Raw genomic sequence first — 21,698 nt, forward strand, 5'->3', positions numbered from 1 at the left:
TTAACCTCAGAGGTTTAACTAGGATTGCCTGGGAAATCTGTGTTCGCACAATCAACTCCATGGGCTCAGCCATTCTGTTAACTCTTTAACTATGATCACCATGATTGTGAGAACACAGCCTAAGAAACATTTTACATATTATGCTGAAACTCCTAAATTGTCAAGTTTGACCAAATATGTGAGTTGTAAGAAAGTGATGGAAGCTCTCTTCTTTGAAGTTTAAAACTTTGCTCAGTCAGATTGCAAGAGTTTTACAGGTTGATGCATTGTTGTAGTGAAGGGCTGGGTGGTGGTTCTATCTTAAAATAGTTACCTGTCAGTTATCGGTGGTAACCACTAAGCAGCTTACAAGCGTTCGCTAGCATAGAGTTTCTCCAGTACAGGCCTGTTGGCAGGCCTCTTCTTTGTGGGGAGGAGAAATAGGGGCAGTTGCCATAGTCCTCACACATGGAGGGGACCACATTAATATGGACAAGACAGTACACTCCACCAGAGTTAAAAAAAAAATAAAAAATGACCAATACAGGATGCAGTGAGAAAGAAGAGTAGCCATAATGGAACATCTAGTTCCACTTGATTTTAGAAAAGGACTGTCTTTCAGCTAATAAAAACAAATTACTGCTTTAATTCTTTCATTCTTTTGGCTGACTTGTAATGTATTTTGAGACTTTGATTATAACATTCCTGAAGTATTGGGTAAATAGGTGTGCATGTGCACACATAGTCAGAGTGCTGTAGATTAATAGTGGGATGTGGTACTACTGTAATATCAATGTGGATTACTGGTTAGAGTGTTGGACTAGGACTGGGGAGACCTGAGTTCAAATGCCCATTCAGCTATGAAACTCACTGGGTGAATCTGGGCCAGTCACACATCTCTCAGCCTAACCTACTTCACAGGATTGTGTGACATAACCATGCACACTGCTGTGGGCTCCTTGGAGGAAGAGCGGGCTGTAACTGTAAAAATATTTCAGCCAAAATTATAAACAAAATATTCAACTACCAGTATCGGATGATACACAAAAGTCTATCCCAATTTATCATATTCTCTTCACCAGCAACAGCCAATAAAAGGCTATGCTGAGAATCCAGAAAATAAGTAATTAGTTTGCATCATAGCTATAATGCGAACAAGACCTTCACTTTTCTGGTGGCATGCAAAAGTTAGTACATCTGCATAATTACCACTGAACTCTCTATACCGGCTCACCCCTGAAATGATCATATTGTTGAATGACAAAGTCGTTGGTTTTAATGAACTCCTAAAATCTAATGATCCCAAGCAGGCTACTGCATCACTTTAGCTCCCTAAAATGTTATTTCCTTTCTAACATCACTTGCTTTTCCCAGCCAGAAAGAGAGGGAAAGCATGGATGGCAAAGTAAGTTGAGGATAGCACACTGGTATGTGATAAGGTTGTATGTGCAAGGCCACATAAATCAGGATCTCAAATTAAATAAGTAATCCATCAAATACAAATATTGGTAAGGCTGTGAACCGGTACTGTTATTAAAAACAACACAAAAGAGGATATACTGATCGAACTAATCTTCTCAACACCAGAAGCCAAATATCTGCTCAAAGAAAAGTTTTATCCACTTTCTAGAAAATACTTAGCTTTTGCAAATCTTAAAGAAAAGGAGTCATATGAACACGAAGCATTTATGAATCCTTTTTATGCCATCTGGATTTGTCAAGAATGTGTTCTTGACAAACCCAGATGGCATAAAGAGGATAGTGATGGGATATAGAAACAGAAATATTCTATAAGATATGAAGGTCCCAAGATGTTTAGGACTTGATATATCTGGAACAGCAGCATGAATTTTGTGTTGAAAGCTATAGGAAACAGCTCCTGAAGCACTGATATAGTATGCTTTTGGTCTACCTAGAGGCTGAGTTACTGTGTTTTACAGAAACTTGTACTCCAGTGTAAAGATCTTGAAGTTCTTAGAAGCTGAATCAAGATTATCTGGTCTAAACATTATCTGGTCTTTTCACTAGGTGACCTAGTATTGGTTAACAACACACTCATAGCTGTTTGTCATAATTCCCTGGCCATGTCCCATCCTCAGACATGTTATTAACATTGCATGATCCAAATTGTCAAATTCAGCTGAAAGGTCCAATAAGATCAGTGGGGTACAGCTTCACCCATTGAACTCCAGGAACTTAATAGGAATTTGAACCCAAGACAGGAAGAGGCAATTTTGAAGAATCTACAGATTTATTTAAATATGCAGTAGTATTTGTTAATGTGTCCCACAGCTCTGTTAAGTAGTTTTCTGCCATATATTTTCAGTATCTGAAAAAGCACACACATAGATGTTTTAATGTATAAATCTATTTAAATTCAATCACCTGATTTCTAGTTAATCAGTGAAATTTTAATCAGTTGCTACCTATCTTCAAGCGTTTTTCAGTACTTGCCTTGTGCGTTGTACTCCTATAGTACAATTCAGCATTTGGATCAGTCATCTGCCCTGACTCCAGCATTGTTCACCAGATAGACTGTTGGATACACCTGCTGGAAGTTTTTTACACCCTCCGCATTTGGTTTGCATCTCCTCCAGAATGGAGGTGTGCATTCACATATTGGCCAGATTTACCCCGAAGGCCCTGAGAGCTATCGGGGAGCACTTCGCACACAATTCAGAGTTTTAATTGCAGTAAAGAGGGTCGCCTGGTTTATATCCAGGATTTTTAAAAATCCACTTTTTGCAGAAAACCTGTGATAAAGCCTGCTGTCTGGAAAAGCTCCTGGCTTGGCTCTGAAATATACAAGGATTGGTTTTCTACATAATGTAGCTCCTTTGCCCTCTAAGCACTTTTTATTTTTGTTTTGTTTGCTCCATTACCCCCACTCTATCTCTAGCCTAACCTTAGCATTCTATTACAGGTCTTAATAATCTGGGTTTATTCACAGTTGTGCTTCTCGTAGCCTCACTCAGACTGCTGAATTGAAGTCCTTAACCCTAACTCTTCTAGGAAGATCAACCCCTGCCCACCCCTACTCCCCATCCTCAGACTGGCATAAACATGGAAATGAATTTTTATGCTGCCTGTTCTCTGGATCAGCACCTAGCCACATAAATACTTTCTCAGCTGAATGACAATGAAGTGAGCTGCCTTCTGCTTTCGCCTGTTTGCTTATAAGGTTTTTTCTTTAAATACTTGGTTGATTTTTTTCTGCTGTATTTCATGATAATCTAATTGATAACATTTATTGTGCTTCTCTTAATCATTGTAATACAGATTTCTAAAAATAATAGCTATTTCATCAACATTTTCTGCAGGAACTGTAGAAGAAGATGAAGGTGATGACATACTACTGGGATCTGTGGATGAATTTTGGTGGTTTCCTCATATGTGGAGCCACATGCAGCCTCATCTCTTCCATAATGAATCATCACTGGTGGAGCAAATGATTCTCAACAAAAAATTTGCCTTAGTGAGTTGAATTCATACACTATAATTTTGGCATAAATTGTATTGTATCCTCAGTTGTACTATACATTCTCCCCTCTGGTCTCTTAAGGATTTTTATTTGCTTTAAATGTAGTGTTTTCTCTTGTGTTTGAGAATACATTGAAATCTCTCATTTATCAATTCATCCAGACTATTGCTCTCAACTAGTTAAAGAGTGTACTTGAATTCAGCCATGTTCACGGACCCCTGTTGGATGATGATGTATATAAAACTGGTGACTGGGCACTTATCTTCTAGCACATTTTTACCTCATGTTTAGACCAACTGTCAGTTTTTACAGTAAGTCTTCCATGATCTCAAAGGCCTAGTCTCTGGATTCATGGAAATTGGCATCTGCCAGTAACCAAGTTCTTGGCTCAAGAATGGCCAGGATTAACTCCAAGAACAAGTACAAGAAATGTCTGAACCGGTCTTCAGTGATGCAACTATGAAGGTCATATTCCATTATTTACCTCCTAGGCAGAGAATGCTGTTCATATTGATATATCTGGAAATAAATTGGATCTATATTGTCTCATGTTACATTTAAACTGCGTGGCAGGTAGACGTCACGAGCGTCTGCTATCCTGCAGGAAACTCTGGAGGGATCAAGGTACTAGATGGTTAGATTAGTCTTTTGCCCCTATATCCAGGTTGGATGAGAGAAATAAAATATAAACACTTTTATATAAAATATAAAAAGTGTGTGTGAAATGAGAGAGTCGTATTATCCTTTTTTTTTAACATCTGGCTGTTTTATCATACTACTTTTAATTTGCATATCTTCAATCACTGCATAAGAAGTTAAGAGATTTCAAATGTACATCTATAATAGATTGATGGTCTGAAAAGCTATACTCTGCTGCCACCTATGAACACAAGATTACAGTACAGGAATTAGTACAAGTATATTTTAAAAATCAGCAGTAGAGAACTACATTTTCAAGGACCGCAAGGGGGTGGGGGAGTCAGTTATTTAACAATTACTTAAACTAGTATTGTTAACACAATCCCCTCTTCTCTCAAAATCTGTCACAGCTTTACCATTAATAGTTCAAGGAACACAGTGTTCTTCCAGTAATTAAATACAGAAAGTATACCTGTTAATAATTTGAGTATAAATGTAAACCTTTTCCAATCCTTATGAAGCAGGAAGATAGAAATAAAAGTTCATTCTGTTTGAAAAGTATTATCACACAATGATTGGAAGTGTATTACAGAAATTATCCTGATTTGTACTTTACCTCAAGTATAACCTCCAGAACAGCTAAAAGTCCAAAGTTCTTCATTTTATCTGAAATCTGCCTAGGTTTTTGTTGAAATGTTGCAGTGTGTGTTGGGGTGGTTCTCTTATAAACATTTCAGGAACCTTTGTTTCTGGATGGACCAACTAATAACTAATAAATTGTGTGTGCATGCAGGGCGCACTAGCAGTGTGCCCGAACCGGTCCGGCGGCCATTCCAAAGAATGGCCGAACTGCCGGACCGGTCCGGCCCTGCCTGGTCCGGGTCCGGGTGGGGGGTATGCCTTTAAGGGCGGGAGGGCTTGCTTAGCCCTCCCGCCTCCTTGCCCCCGCCAGCGCCCGTATTGAACAGTATAGGGGCGCTGGAAACCAGCCGCCACCCCCCGCTGCCGCCGCCGCGGCGAAATAACCCCCAAAGTCAGCCAGCCAGCCAGCCCTCCCTCCCTCCCAGCTAGCTGCCCTCTCACCCACCCACCCGCTCGCTCACCCGCTCGAATACTGGATAAAAAACGAGAGGAGCTCCGGCACAGAGCTCCTCTCGTTCGGAAGGCCTCCTGAAGAATGGCGGCTTGCGCGCGCGCACATGCGCGCGCCGCAAAGCACGCCGTTCTCCGGAGGCCCGGTCTACCTGCCGGGAAAGGGCCGGGTAGACCGGGCCTCCGATCGCTGAGTAGACCGGGCCTCAGAAATTAGAAATTGCATTACATTTGCAGATAGGGATAACCAAAGGAGACTCAAATTGAATTTAGTGAAATAAAAAAGCAGATACTCAAAATTAGAGGAGCCTTCATTTTTAAGCCTTAAAGTGTAAGATTTGGAGTTGGGGGGGGGGGATTAAGAATCTGGAGGAAACAGATTTGCTATTAAAGCATGTGAGTGTTCATCCAGGATTTAACAATAAGGTAGTTAAGTCTATTTAAATTGCTGAGTTACTGAGAGGGTCGTTTGCATGTTTGCAGATAGATATATTGGTAGGAATTCAAGATCATCACAACAAAAGAGAAACCTGAATGGCATGTTGTTGAATGAGAATCAGGTTCGTCCTTAGACTAAAGATGGGAAACTCAAAGACAATAAAATATTGTATTAAACTTACAACAGTAGGATCCAAGGCAAAACATCTGTGCAGAAAACCTGCGCTATGCCAGTGATCTTCACTATTTTTTTCAAAGCAGCTCTCGATTGAAAAACAATCTTCAGTGCAAGAACCATTTCTCACTGCACTGACCTCTCTGCAGTGCTTTGCTTTTCCCAGCCGCTTTGGGAGAAATGGAGCTCTGTTGAATCCCAGCCGGAGAGCACTGGGAAGGAGTTCTCCCAGTGCTCCTTGCGCACCTTCCCAGATGTCACTGGGGCTTGACAAGGCTCTGTTTCTCTGAATGCCCCTCCCCTCCCCTGGCACTAGGAAAAGCACAGCACTGTGTGATGGCAATATTTGCCTCTGCATGGTGCTGGGGAGCAGAGGGCAGGGTGGCATATTCAGCTTCTGCCAAAGCTTTGCACAGGCCTAATAAGCAATTTGTCAGGGGTCTTCACTTAGGGTTGATGGGAGCACCACTGGCTCCTGGGGCTCTTTAATGAAGAACACTGTATTCTACGGAGGGACCTGATCATCCACAGGGGTTAGGAGACATATATCTCAACATGAACCATTTTATCATACCTTTGCTATGTAAACCATATTGAGAACTTTGAAAAGTAGTAAATATTTTGAATAAGAGCAAAATGTTTTTTAAACGATTTACTTTGGGTAACAGCACTTTCTTTTTCATTTTTCATTTCAATTTGAGCCGTTTTTTGCCATGCATAGCGTTTTCCACATACCTGCCTGTGTGAATGGTAAAATATCTCTCTTGCACTTTGCACCCAGAAAACAATGTGTGTTTAAATTTCATAACGGTGTAACTGAAGACCAAGATAATTGTCTCATTACTTCGTCATTTTTTTTAGCTGGCTCTTACAAAGGCACCTCACCCCACCCCGCAGTTGAACAACATGGTTTGCTTTTTTGTTTTGTCTTTGTTGAACATGAGTTTTTACTGGCACTGTAACTGGAAACATGATGCGAAAAACAGTATTATCACACTTCACATTTGACTGTGTGGATGGTGGAGACACACGCAGACTACCTTTGATTGATTAACTTTCCAGGCTTTTCTTCTGCTATGTTTCAGGAACATGGCATTCCAACTGATATGGGTTATGCAGTAGCTCCACACCATTCTGGTGTCTATCCTGTTCACGTTCAGCTTTATGATGCCTGGAAGAAAGTCTGGAATATCAAAATCACCAGCACAGAAGAGTATCCACATCTGAAACCTGCACGGTACAGAAGGGGTTTCATCCACAAAAACATCATGGTGAGTTGCTTATTTATCATCTCCTATGCTTTGGTTATGTTGCCAGGCTTGTGTTTTTTGTCAGACTCAAAAGGGAACACAAGTTTTTTTATAAACATTCAGACTGTGTGTTAGTTTACATTGTCTGAAGACACATTATCAGGCATAAACGTTTGCATTCAGCATTTTTAATCAACTTCCTTTTGATCAGAGTAATGTAGCATCAAACTCTTGTGGTCCCCTATTGAAGAATGCAAACATTCATTCTGCTTTGCATTGAAAGTAGGCAAACTTATAAGCTTTCCACCGGTGCTACCAGCAGATCCAGTAAAATGGCAGCAACTGCATTTTCCTGTTGAATGGTTGGATTCCATTATAGTTAGCATCTCTCTTCCATTCACTAATGGCAGCTAAAATCAAAATCAAATGAACTGTACTGACATTTCAGACTGCAGATAGGGGGAATGAATGCTTGTTAAATAATCCCTACATGTACAAAACTAGAATGTGGAAAGACTGAGAGGTGCTTAGCTTTGGCTATATTTTGCCCTGTTTTTTTGTGTGTACAATAACCCTTTGATTTTTATACAGGTTCTTCCTCGGCAAACATGCGGTCTTTTTACTCATACAATTTTCTACAAGGAGTATCCTGGTGGTCCCAAAGAACTAAACAAAAGTATACAGGGAGGGGAACTGTTTTTCACAGTGGTTCTTAATCCAGTAAGTATCAGAAAATTATTTTTAAAAACAGAGTGCTGGACTAGGACCGGGGAGACCCGAGTTCAAATCCCCATTCAGCCATGAGACTTGCTGCGTGACTCTGGGCCAGTCACCTCTCTCTCAGCCTAACCTACTTCACAGGGTTGTTGTGAGGAGAAACTTAAGTATGTAATACACCGCTATGGGCTCCTTGGAGGAAGAGCGGAATATAAGATGATGATGATGATGATGTGTTTAAGCTTGAAGTTAATATTGTTTAAAGGAAGACCTTAATCAAGTTGTTCACACTTTGGTGTTTTTTTTTTTAAAGTGGGTTCTAGACAACAGCTATCATTTTAATGTGTTTTGGACCCATTCGGCATTGGTTTTGGAACCTATTTGGAGTGTTCGGATTCATTTCAAAAAACCCATTAATTATAGGGTTTTTAAAAATAAAATTCATGCTTGGGTTTTCATTGCCAGCTGTCAACAGTGATAACAGCTGAGATGCTTAGGCACCTCCATGAACATCCAGACTGCTCTGGGACATAGTATTCTAATCATAATAGCATTACAGCTCCTGTTCGTCTTATATTTGTTTTCTGCTTATCAAGGAACACATAATTTCACAAGGAGTAAAAAATAAGTAAGGAAAAACTCTTTGAAATTGTTTCTAATTAAATATAATTTGCAGAAAATATTAAAGGATCTCTTGGACTTACCCTAAATTAGTATTTTCAAATATACCAACCTACTGTTTTCCAGACATCTGTTCTCAGAAATGTTTGAGAGTACAGGCAGACCTCGATATCTGCAGATTCGCGTATCCGTGATTCGGTAAAAGACACCTGACCTCGGCATATGCGGAGGGGAAATGGAAAAAACACGCCGTCCTCGTGTATCCGTGGGTCAGAGTAGCTAGAAATGACTGCGGATGTCTTTTCCAGCTGCCATTTTGTGTTTCAGAGCCTCAAAATGACTCCTCAAAAAAGGGGGGGGAGATGATTTTTGGGGACGAGCAGAGCATGGTAGGGAGCTTCCCCCCCCGCCCACACACTCCACACCCCAGATTTGGCCAATTTTCAGTCATTTTTTATCATTTTCCTAATGGCTGGGAACCTAACCCCCACAATCCCATAGCCCCAATGATTTAATATTTGCAGTTTCCATATCCACGGTTCCAGCTGGGAATGTAACCCCCATAAATATCTAGGTCCTCCTATATTTCTTTTTGAGCAAGACTGCAGAAAGGCCAAAAGCTTGTGTGTGTGTGTTATTAGCCTAGCTGCTCCTATCTGTCTTTATCATGATTAAAGAGATACTTCAGATACCCATTTTTATTTTTTTTAGATTGTGAGTGCTGTAGGGACAGGTAACTATATATTTATTGGCCTACTTTCCACATGGAGAGTACCCTTATGAAATCATCTTGCTGTCTGTGTTTCCCCCACAACAACTTTGCAATGCCTGAGCTGATTTGCACCAAATTTGGTACAGATGTTGTGCCATATAGGGACACCTGAACAGTGTGGTTTGTGATGTCATGCACCCTGAGCAGAGACGGCAGCTGCATGGAAACTAGGTGCATTAAATTTGCACCTGAATTGCTTGTTGTTCAAAGTAAACTGCTTTGAGAACCTTTTTTGATGAAACACAGTTTATAAATAAAGATTGGTGAGTTTTTTGCCTATTTAATATGAAAGTTGAACATTTTCTGTAGAAGTAGATACTTATTAGGCAGCTTTCAGCCCATCGAAATTAGTGGGACTTAAGTTAGTCATGACTAACTTGTCTCATTGATTTCAGTGGTGTTTAGTCAGGACTAGCCAGGATGATGCCCATAATGTCTGATTTTCGCGCTGAACAGTGGTTGGACCAGAAGACCTCTGAGGTCCTTTCCAACTCTAAAATTCTATAATGCCACCTTTCAAACCAGGAGTGCACATATTTGTCCCTTCAGCTGCTGTTGGGCTACAACTCAAATCATCCCCGACTATTGGCCATTGTGGCTAGGGATGATGGGAGTTGTAGTCCAACAGCAGCTGGAGGGCTGAAGTTGTGCTGCCCTGCTTTAAACAGTAACACCCAAATTAAAACCTTTCATTTGGCTGCTGAATCAGAAAGATTTTGTTTAGCACTAACCTTAGTAGAGTCAAGCCACAATAGTGAATTATGAAAATTGTCATTTAGCAGGAAATAAAGGTCAAAAGGCATAAGGTGAATGAAACTATGTTTAAAATTGTGTGTCTCTCTGTCAGCTTTCCTTTCAAATATAGCTGAACAGAAGTATTCTGAGTTCATCTTCCTTTCTGAGTCATTTTTAACAGAAACTTCTGTTCTAAGCACATTAATGTGGAGATGTGGCTTAAGAGCACACTCTCAGTTTTTATGATGTCTGCAAAGGGCTGCTGAAACCTTAACAGATGCACATCTATAGGATGCTGCCCTGGGTCAGACCTACAGTCAGTAAGCGCACTTACAGTGCATTTTTCTCCATGTTTACTCACAAGTAAGTCCCACTACGTTCAGTGGCTTAATTTCAAGTCAACATGCATAGGAGTTCAACTTTAATATCCATTGCAGCTGCCAGTGATTTGGCTTATACATTAGAAGATGGTAAGACTGTGTGTGATTTAATTTTCCACTTTCTTTAAGTTCCTTAGGAGTGCAAAGCATAATCATATAAGTGTAACTACTATTTCTGTAGCCACCTAATGGCTCAGTAGGCAAATGACTTGATTAGCAATTCAGAGGTTGCTGGTTCGAATCCCCGCTGGTATGTTTCCCAGACTATAGGAACACCTATATCGGGCAGCAGCAATATAGGAAGATGCTGAAAGGCATCATCTCAGACTGCGTGGGAGATGGCAATGTTAAGCCCCTCCTGTATACAACCACAGGGTTCTGTGGTCGCCAGGAGTCGACACCAACTCGACAGCACACTTTACTGTTTCTATTGTACTTGCATGCATGGTTGATGTCCTGCAGGCCTATTGTGGGATGTGTTTTTAAAAACTGTTTTAACTACGTTAAGGGACTTCTTGCCTCATAAAGGGGCTTCTTCTTGGCTCATAAAGCCTTGAGCCTCTGGAGCTTTGTCCAATTTTCAGTATAAGCAGACACCTTATCAATTATTTTTTCTATCGCTGGAAGAAGAATCTTCCCCAGTTTACATTTTTTTAGAGGGGGAATGCTTTCATAGCTTCATTTCCCCACTTAATAGTATGTACTGAATGTTTAGGATGTGGCAAGGGGGTTGGGGGAAGGACGCTGTGACAGCTTTTCTTCAGAGTACCTTGTGTTTCTTCCTGCCATCAAATGTGTCTTATCTGTCCCAAGGCACAGATTATTTATGTGTATGTTTTTTTATGTACTTTGCCTTCCTGGATAATTAACACTTTTTTTCGTATGGCATAACATTCTTTTCTCTCCTTCTCTTTTGACATGGCTCTAAGCTTGGCACCTCAGGTGACAATTTACTTCACAATGCATTGCCTCCAGATGTGGCTGACTGCCATGCTGATGTTTCTTCAAGTCAGTGACAGTAATCCTGCCATTGATGGCTTTGCATTTTGATGGTACTGTGGTATTTTTTTCTGTGACAAGGTTGGCTTTCTGATCTGTAGCAAGAGCTGCACTGCCTTTGAGCAGTTGGACAAGCATATTATTTCCTTCTGTTTTCCTTCCATTCTTGCCCTCCCCTAAACCAGTACCAAAATGTAAGGGAGATAAGAATGTATGCTTTCAGTGAGCTGTTTCTTGTTGCTGTAACCTCTCATGAATTATGTTAGGGAGCATTTTTTGTTGCTCCACAGATGCTAGGAGGCATAGGACTTTAATCAGGCTTCCAGATCATAAGTTACAGGTGAGCAACCTGTTTTTTTATAGTGAAATGAAAGGACAAGTCCTCAAGAAGGTGGCTGTGCTCAAAGCATTCAGGACAGTTTCCAACTTGCTGAATGTTCCAGTAATATTCTGGAATCTTGCTGGTTCCCAGACCAGCCTTCTGACCCTCTCTGCTCAAGCAGGCATCACTTATCTGACAGCATCTTCTTGATCCCAGAGTGTTTTGCAGTCTTTTCTCTGTCACTGCTCCTTGTAGTTCTGTTATTGCCATGCAGTGGTCAAGTGGCAGTTGGACAAGTCACAACAAGCCATTCCTGTGTCAAAAATCTGACTTTGATGCTTTTTTAATCCAAGTATTCCAAGAGGAACTGTTTCCAATGGGAACGTACCAACTGTTTCTTTGCCATTTCATTTTCCAGTGGCACTTGGAGGAAAAAGCAAAGGCATAGAACCTGAAAAGTATGCCCATCAGTCCCAGTATAAAATACATCTGGACACAAGTAATTTTGTCTGTGTACTGCAGAACCTCTACACCTTGTTCAGCTTGGTAGTGAAACACTTGTATTTGGGTGCTGGATCCCAGGCCATGTAAACAGCTATCTTTTTATCATTCACATAATCCACCATGAAACCACCACAACAAAAAGGTCTAAAAGAACAGAAGGTGGGATGAGAATGTTATCAAGGAGATGGACAATAATGTGGTCTCTATGTGTGTACTTACCTGAGTGTGGACGTAAGGATATAGTCACTTAAAAATCTTACAGAAATTTCCAGTAGTGCAGATATTATCCTGGTCAGTGTTGCTCAAATATGTGCAACGAATTTGAGTAAGGTAAATGTGAAAGTACTTAAACATGTGACCAATCATTTTCAAATAGCAAGACAGCAGCTGTTGCTTTTATTTTTGGATTCTCCTACCAGCCCCTCGGCCACAATGAAGCCTGAAAATCATTCTGCTTACCTTGTGATCTCAAACTTCTCAGTAGGTGGTTGGAGTTGCATTTTAAGTAATTTTTAAACATTATTGTATTGCAGATCATTATCCACAATTCATGCCTTGATTGTTAACACATATACAACGGAAGGTACATTTCAAAGATCCCCGCGTATTGATAGATAGTTGCCATGCTAAATAAGTGAACTGCTATTTCCCATGAATCAAAACTTATTTACAGAGTTCTGCTTGCTTCATAGCTTATATAGAAGTTATTGAGGAACTTAATGTGTTTATTGAATGCTTGACATACACCATTTTTTCTAGCTAAGTGAGATACTAGTTTATAGTAGCATACAGTGCAGTGCCCCATACACTCATTCCGTACCTTTTCATATTGCATCCATGCTGCTAACAATTGCATCATTGCTGTAATGACGAGCCTCCCATTATTCTCAATGGGAGAGTTATTGCTATAGCGGAATTGCAATCGCTAGTAGTGATGGAGCCTCGGCAAGCTCATTAGCAGTGTGGATACAGTGTGAAAATGTATAGAATGAGTGTGTGCAGCTGCTCTTGAATCGATGGGGAGGTGTACTGTATGTAAGTCACTATTTCTCTGTTTCACTATTTCTCTCTTAGCCTTTGTTATGCACATTTCTGAGTAGATGGCCTTTTACCAATGAAGTATTGTTCTAGATTTTGTAGCTCATTTTGTAGCTCATTCTTTCTCAATGAGCTCTGTTTAAATCTGTGAACAGAGTTTGCCTCCTTTATATTTGGTTACACTGGCAATAAAATGACAGAAATGTTCTTTACTGTACAGTTAAACATTATTTATTATTATTTATTTATTATTTATTTATTAGATTTTTATACCGCCCTTCCAAAATGGAAGGTGCTCAAGATGGCTTCTGCAAAGGCATAGAACCCCAAATGAGATGTTGTATTGTGCTAGAAGATGAAACATTATTATTGTGTTTATCATAATGTATGTTTATGAAATGTTTCATCCTTAATTTTTAAATTGTTTGAAAACTTAATTTTTAAGAAGGGGGGTTGTGCATACTTAAGAAATGATCTTATCACAGCTAGTTTCCAGAGTAAACATACTTTCCCCCATCCTTGTCATATGCCTCCTTATAATTTATATGGGTGTGGATGTATGCAGTTATATGCTGTTACAGTGGTTTACCATAACTTTTGTTCTTGGACAGTAATGTGATCTCTGCATTTACTTAACTGCATATGAATACAAGATCATTTGTAATGTCACACTACACTCTTTCCACCCTATTCAAACTATCTTCTGTTTCTGGATGCTGCTTTTCAGTGCAAGCTGGTCTTAGAAATGAGGTGGAAATGTTTCTTTACCCCATCCTGTACACAAGTCCATGCTGTCTCGGGCTTAAAGTTTAATAAGTGATAATGGGGCCTATCCTAATACTTCTAACAGCTTTCTCCATGTGAAGCAGCTCTCCTGTGAATGAATACATGAAACCACTCCAGAAGAACTTAAGGAATGATAAAAAAATTTACATTGATTTTGACACAGTGAATACACACACACAATTTTAAAGCAAATATTTCAGCTTCAGTATATTGCAATTAATAAGTTCTTCAAAGAATGCTCCATATATGCATTGTGGTGGTGCTCTTAATATTCTGGATTAGCAGTGTTATACTTCTTTTTCTAAAGATGAGATGCTACCAGTCTCCTAAGGGCATCTTGTGAATGTTGAAGAAATGAAACATTTTAAGTTCTGAACCAGACATAAGCAGATAGTGAACACTGCCATTCAGCAGTATATTTGTTTTGTATGGCTTACTAATAAAACATGACAGGGAGACATTATCAGTCTCTCTAAGCCCACAGAAGAGCAATTATACCCAAGGGCCAAGTTGAGTTCAACACACACCTGCCTATAAATCTAAGGTAATACTTCTATTTCTTTTGTTGTACACATTCACTATAGTAGTTGAGCTACTGCAGATATACATCTGTTTTGCCATCACATGTTGGTTATAGCTACTGCTTGTGCCTATTTGTGACATTATGTGGATCAGCAATTACAAATGGCCTGGATCCACTATATTTGAACCTAGGCAATGGCTCTCCTCATAGGAAGCTTCCAGCATTTTTTACCTCCTGAAGGAGATATGCTTCCGATTCCTAACCCACCCCCATTCCTCTGCATCAGGTAACATCAGCAGGGACAAGAGAAGGACTTTTTCTGCATTGATCCTAACCCTGTGACCTGAAATGTCATTCATACTTGCAGAAGCGAGTAAAGAGTTCTTGTTTTATTTCAGTGGATGTTCTGATTTCCTGGATTCCTGACTCTTATGTACTACAGTCTTCTGCTGTTTTCAATTAATGATAGGGTTTTTATGAGGGAATAGTTAGTATCTGAGATATTCTGATGAACTTCATTTGATCCATTGTCTTAATTTTAGTTTTGAAGAAATTTGAAATAGTTGGTATAAGAGATTCATAACCACTGTATATGGTGATTTTTTTTAATGGTTGTGTCTCAATGGCTAGGTAGGTTTTCTACTGCTTGCTGGATGGGCTATTACTGCTGTCCTCTTTCCAAAATGGCAGAAAGCCCAATCCAAAACATAGTTGCTGGTTCACTTCTTCCAGCTGTAGCTATTTCTGAACAATGGATTGATTCCACAAAATAGTTTACATGTCTTGGCTGTAGTCATGATTCAGCAGGAGATAGTAATCCAGGATACCACAGATGTATTGGCTTTGCAAGCTTTTCTGTGTACTTCCTATGGAGAGGCTCTGAATCTACATTTATCATGCCTGTGTCTTATCTGTGGCCTTGTAAAGCCAAGAAAAATTAATGTTACTGAAGAACTTTGGATATCTTGTACAGTACTGCATATAAAATGCCACTGGAATGCTTAGCCTGACTGATGTACAAATTGTGAAAGCATCAGAGGTTTTGTACAATACTGCACACAAGGAGAACCTTAATTGTACCCCTATGTAGTCCATGAAACGAGCCCAACATGACTGCTTCAAGGTTTTGATGCCCAATGCAGGAAATCAGAATATCCTAATAATGTATTAAAGATTTCTTGTATACCGCCTCCTCCAAATACTCTAGGCAATGAACAATAATAGCAGTATTTTTTTAAAAAAGATTAAAGGGCAAAAGCCTGGCGAAAAAGGTAGGTCTTAAGAAGGGCCTTAAAGTAATTCTTTATTTTTATTTTTTTTAATGAAATAATTCTTGATTTACGACCCAAGGTCAGCATAACGTGACATAAACAAAACATAACATAGGGAGATACAACTGGAAGAAGGAAATATGTAAATATATAAATAAATTTCCATGGATAGATAATAAGATTTTAAAATTAATCGAAAAGAACTCACTGCCACCTTAAAGGTGACATCTAAAGTTCTATCTGCAAGAAGATAAGAAACATAAAAATCTCTTGAGCAACCTGGGAAAGGTGTCAGAAGAGGAGTTAGTAAGGAGCATCTTAAATCTCTAACGGACAGCGCAACAAAACATGTTGGATGGATTCAACTTCCCCTATATCACATGGGCATAATCTATCCTCCCTAGGAATCTCCAGGAACCTCCCTGAGAGCACCGCTGAAGGTAACATGTCATGTCTTGCTCTAAAAAAGGCCCTCTGCTACCACGTCCGGCTCAAAGCATTCAAATAAGCAGTAGGGAACCAACTAGAACTGCTCAAACCCAACCTCATTTTAGTACAATCAGGGATTTGGGAGAGTTCTTCTTGAATTTCAAAGACCAAGAGTCTTTGCTTCAGGATCTGCCTAGCCTGGTCATAACTTAACAAGACCAGGTAGTCCATAGACAAACCCAAGGACACAATTTTGTCCTGAATAGCCCATGCCCAAGTGGGCTGGACTGCATCAGCCAATTTAAGAGAAATCTATCCTTGGAAAAATCTGACTTTAAGCCAAGAGGTCAAAATAGACAACCAGGAAGAAGGGCCTTAAAAGCCACTAAGGAGGGAACTGAATGAATTGGTGTGTGGGGGGGGGGAGAGTGTTCTGAAGAAGAGGGGCAGCCACAGAGAAGGCCCTCCTGAGGGCCCAGGCACCACACACCACGCATTATGCACTACACCAAGGAGGGCCAGCTGAGAAGACCTCATAGGATGGGATACAACTTGCAGAGAGAGGTGATTCCAGAGCTATACAGGTGCTAAGCCCATAAAGGTTTTGTAGGTGAGAACCAGCACTTTAAATTGGACCTGGAAGTGAACAGGCAACCAGTGCGGCAACCATTACATAACAAAATCACTGATAGCGTAACACCTAATGGCACCAAAGTTTGTTTAAGGCAGCTGCTTCTCCTTTCCCAGGTTCTCCCTCAAACTCCCACAGGATTTTGCCTGGTAATTCTGAGTGTACAAGTACTGCTCTATTACAGCATTTGGTCTTGGTAGCTAAGCTTTGGGATAGTCTCCATGATTAAAAGCTTTGACTTTTCTGGCTACCTGTTGCATTTTATGTTATGAAAGGTATGAGAAGTTTCTTGTGGAATTGGAGCTGAAAACATCCTGACATCTAGCCTAATAAACAGACACTGTTCCAGATAATTCTGTATATGCATGCAAAGTGTTTCTGTGTGTGTGCAGAGAGGAGGGGGAACCTTGCCATATATTTTGTCATAAAACCCCTATCATTAATAGAAAACAGCAGGGCACTTTCCAAATTACATGCTACAACAGCTTTGGTAAAATGTTTTGGCTTGGCAGGATCATATTGAAAACAATCCCCAGAATCTCAAACTCCTACAACAGGAAAATACAGAAACTTTTTTGCGATGCACGTGTAACATTGCAGTACTATAAATCAAAGATAAAATCTGAAAAAGGGCATCAGAAATGTGAACGGCACCTTGCTGTCAGCCCAGGGTGTCCCAACATAGGAAGTACAAGGATGGGAGTGGGGTAGGAATCTGAAGCTTATCTCCTTCAGAAGGTCACCATATGGGGTGTGGCTCCGGGGGGGAATAAACATTTTTAGGGGGTTAAAGGGAGAAGCTGAAGAATATCTGTGCACACACAAAAAATGGAACCTTGCACGCCTCTGGATCCAATCCACGGTGCTCAAACAGACGTCTAAGTTCAGTGGGTTTTGTGAGGGGAAACGTTCTATAGATTTGCTAAGGAATGTCTATGCTAACTGTGGGCCTCTGCAGCTTTAAAAACTTAAGTTGCTGATGGTCTCTATTTCAACAACTGAATACAGTGTTTAATTCCATCCAGCTTCAAAGAAGAATTGCTCTTCACCAATTTAAGAAAATATATTCAAGCACAGACAGAAACCTAATTCATTATTCTGTCACTTTGTGAGTCTAATGGAGCAAGAACAGCTGCTATGGAGTCTCTGAATACCTGAGATTGTACTCTTCTGAGTAATATGGAGACAGTAGCGGAGACCTGCATACACAGTGTACACAATGCAAAATTAATTGGAAAATAGATGGTCTGAAAGTTAAACATACTCTTGTGGCCTATAAACATTTGTTCTGCAACTAAAATAACAGCATTATATTAAACTGAAGAAGCTTTTGCTTCTAGCATCTAAGCAAAACAGATTAATCAGTCTCTTTCCCCTGCCCCTGTGCTGAATTTACTATGCTGGTTTATGACACAATTCTTTCCCTTACTCCTAAACATACGATATTAATCTACTGTCATAGGATTGGAAGCAAAGGTTACCTTCCTCTGGAAGAAAATTCTTCTAAAGGAAGGACACCATTGAATCCAGTATTGGACCTATGACAAACCCACACAGAAGGGTTTTAACAGCTTGAAAATGTGATGCAGTTGGAGTTCCTTGAAGCTGATTTAATGCACAACTTAGTCCCTATATTGGGCCATTAGTATAAACTCTCCATTTTATGTAGTGGTAATATACCCTTTGTACTGCCAATTATCAGCTATTTCAGTACACTTTAATACAATCCAGAATAAATGCTTACCTGGTGATCTTCTCCTTGCTTGTTAATCTATCTTCAGTTTTAAAACTAAAGCATGCATTTTACATACTTTCCAAATTACAATTATTAATGTAATTCCTTTCACAAGGCAAATTTGCCATCCCTATATGTGTAATATATAGGAATGCACTCCTTGCTAGAGCTTCCTCATCTCTTGACAACTTTTAAAAAGTCTTTAATGACTTATTTTTTCACCCAAGCTTTTAACCGGACTGTGTTTTTAAATTGTGTTTAAAGTTTTCATTTTTAATTTGTTTTATGTTGTTGACCACCCAGAGATGCAAGTTCGGGGTGGTCTACAAATTTGAAAAATAATATCTACTAAAGCAACACTTTATTTGTACACAGTTAAACTTTTTCCTGTGGTCATGGTAGCTAGCTAAATAAAGTGTGTAGCAAGAGTTTTAGCAGAGGGGACACACCAGGAGAGGGAAGATATTTGCAGTGATAAGAACTGACTTTAGATATGATATGGGGAGCAAAAGAGGAGGAGGAATTTAAAAAGAAGAAAAAGGAAAAAACAAAGGCTTTGTGCCTGGTCAGCAGGGGGATGGTGATGCTATAAAGTAGGGGTGGGGAACCTTGGCCCTCCAGCTGTTTTGGAACTACAACTCCCATCATCTCCAGCAGGCCGGAGATGATGGGAGTTGTAGTTCAAAAACAGCTGGAGGGCCAAGGTTCCCCACCCCTGCTATAAAGAGATACAGAGGCTGCAACCGCACGTAAAGCCAAACCAGAAGTTAACATTGCCGAGGTTTCAGATTGTAACTCTAAATCATGCCGCAGACATTCGCCAAACTGCAGCACACCAAACTCCAGTTGCAAAAGAGGGGAGCTGCTCCCTTCTGCTCAGCTTCCAAGGTAGATCCCAGCAAACTACATGGCCAAACTGTGGGCAAAGCTTCACCGCATCAGCTGGGTGGCTGTGATAGCCCATGATCTTGAAGGGGAAGTGCTGAGCATGATTGTGCACATTTGTGCTCCACCCATCCCCCAGCATGGAAAGGGCATTTAAATTTTCTGTTATGCCATGCCATGGCAGCGTTTCTTCTGCCAGTGATGGAACCACTGCCCCCCCACCCACAATAGCACCACACCCTGATAGTCCCATACAAATATAAATTCTTGGAGGGGAGGTGGGCTCTGGGGTGGTGTTAGTTCTGCTTTGATGAGACAAGGGGAGCACAGAGACTTCCTAGTAGATGATATGTAGATGAGGGAGGGCAAAGGATGCTGTGGGCTTTGTCTTACCATAAATTTGGTTGTTGTTGCGAGGGGTGACCCTGGCAAAAGCAGTCCATGCAGACCCAACTGAAATCTGTTGTCTGGCAGCATAAGAGGGCCAGTCTACTGGGGAAGACTGTGCCCATCCAAGGGTGTAACCCCAGCCATGGACTGCAAGCTCACAAGTTGAGCCAGCCCACCATGACACCAAAGGGGAACCCACTTGTGTGGGAACCCCAACTCTCAATAGAAAAAAATAGAAAAGATTATCTGCAACCTCCCGCCACCGCAAAGCCTTCTGAAGCCTTGCCCGCATGGAGGGGAGGGGGGAGACTCTGGGAAGGACCTTAATACCCATTCAGATTCCAAGGTCCTGCCATCGCACTGTATGTAGATCTGCCATCACTGGTGATCATGGGAGAGGGGAGCCCCCATTCTCTGGCCAACCCAGCACCGAGTTCAATTTTCAGCACATCATTGCATTAAAATTAATTATTTAAAAATAACAAAAGCAATTATTAATTACTTCTGGATCCTTTCCCCTCATCAAGGGGGTCACAATAACGTCAACTAAGGCTAGTGGCCAGAATATAGGCCCTGTCTCTCTTATGTCAGTGGGGCTCCTAGAGTGCATGCCAAGTCCTCTCCTCTCCCTAAATCACTGTTGCTTTCAGGCTACAATCCTAGGCATGCTTCCTTGAGAGTAAACCTCACTTGGAACACTGGGAATATTTCTGAGTAAACATGCAAAGGATGGTACTATAAGGCAGTTATAAGACAGAGGACAAAGGATGGCCCCCTTGGAGAAGAGGGAACTGACTCAAAGTGTGGTCCTCTGCCTTTCTGGGGTGCAGTTGCTGTAAGTTATTCCTACCAGCAAAAAAAAGTCCCTGTGATCCAGATCTGGGCCTTGTGTTGTGCAGGTCTGATTTACGTGGATGGAGGAGACAGTGGGTTCAGGCACAGACCTTTAAACCAGTTCAGAGTTCCTGGGTCTAGTCTGGCATAGTGCCATATGTAGATCTCACCGGCGCCTTCCAGCGCCCAGCCGAGGCCGCCATCTGCCGCTACTGCCTGGCCAGGCCGTCCTGCTGCTACTGCCTCCCAGTGTCCAGGCGAGACCGCTGCCGCCTCCTCACTCGGGACGACCTGGCCAGGCCAAGCCATCCCAAAGCCACCTCCTCTCGCCGTTTTGTGACCCGCTGCCACCACCTCCATTTTTTCTTTCCCTTCAAGTCTCGCCCAAGGCCGGAACTCTTGCAATGTGTCGCGAGAGTTCCGCCGCCAAATGCAGGAGGACACACAGGCCAGCTAAGAGATTTAAATATATAGATAAAGAGGTTGGGTTCAATTTGAAGAAGTTAAGGATCATGTCACTTCCAGGGAATGTACTAGAATGAATGACAGGGAATGCCCTGGTTCCTTCCGAATGTCCATAGGAATGTGTGGAATAACAAGAGCAGGACATTATTTCCATGTAGAAAGCTCAGGGCTCTGTATCCCTGCTGAGACCCTGGAGGGAAAAAGGTACCAGGACTGCATCCCTTCCTGCCCCTGCAGCACTACACCACTGCACAACCCTAGTTAACAGTTCAGAAGCCCTGCCAGAAAAAGAGTTGGTAATCCTACCTATCATCACAATGTGAATGTGTTCTACCACAAAATTTCCAAGTAAAGATTAATCAGCAGTCTGAAATGGTAGAGCCACTCAGTTTTGTAAAGTGGAAGTGTGCAGAGATGGTGTAGGAAGATCACGCAATTGATGCATGATAGCTGATACGGTCAATATGCTGTGCAAACTCTCTTTGCTTCAATAAGGCTTGCCTACTCACAAATCTTATGAAAAGAGGCTATGTGAGAATTGTGCCTGTTGAATTGCTGTAAGCACTAGCTTCTGACCTGTTTGCTTCAGCTGGGATGATCTGTGGTA

At 41.0% G+C, this 21,698-nt stretch overlaps 1 protein-coding gene across 3 annotated transcripts in view; it reads left to right on the top strand.

The window, feature by feature from the left end:
* Positions 1-21,698, top strand: part of LOC128326635 (bifunctional heparan sulfate N-deacetylase/N-sulfotransferase 3) — an 85,161-nt gene that overhangs the window by 35,164 nt on the left and 28,299 nt on the right. For all 3 annotated transcript variants that reach the window (XM_053253828.1, XM_053253827.1, XM_053253829.1), the window contains exons 3-5: positions 3,300-3,454; positions 6,890-7,075; positions 7,646-7,774. In XM_053253828.1, the coding sequence (XP_053109803.1) occupies positions 3,300-3,454; positions 6,890-7,075; positions 7,646-7,774 (470 nt within the window). The remainder of the gene's footprint in view (positions 1-3,299; positions 3,455-6,889; positions 7,076-7,645; positions 7,775-21,698) is intronic.

The sequence above is a fragment of the Hemicordylus capensis genome, chromosome 5 (assembly GCF_027244095.1).
Source record: "Hemicordylus capensis ecotype Gifberg chromosome 5, rHemCap1.1.pri, whole genome shotgun sequence".
Lineage (NCBI taxonomy): Eukaryota > Metazoa > Chordata > Lepidosauria > Squamata > Cordylidae > Hemicordylus > Hemicordylus capensis.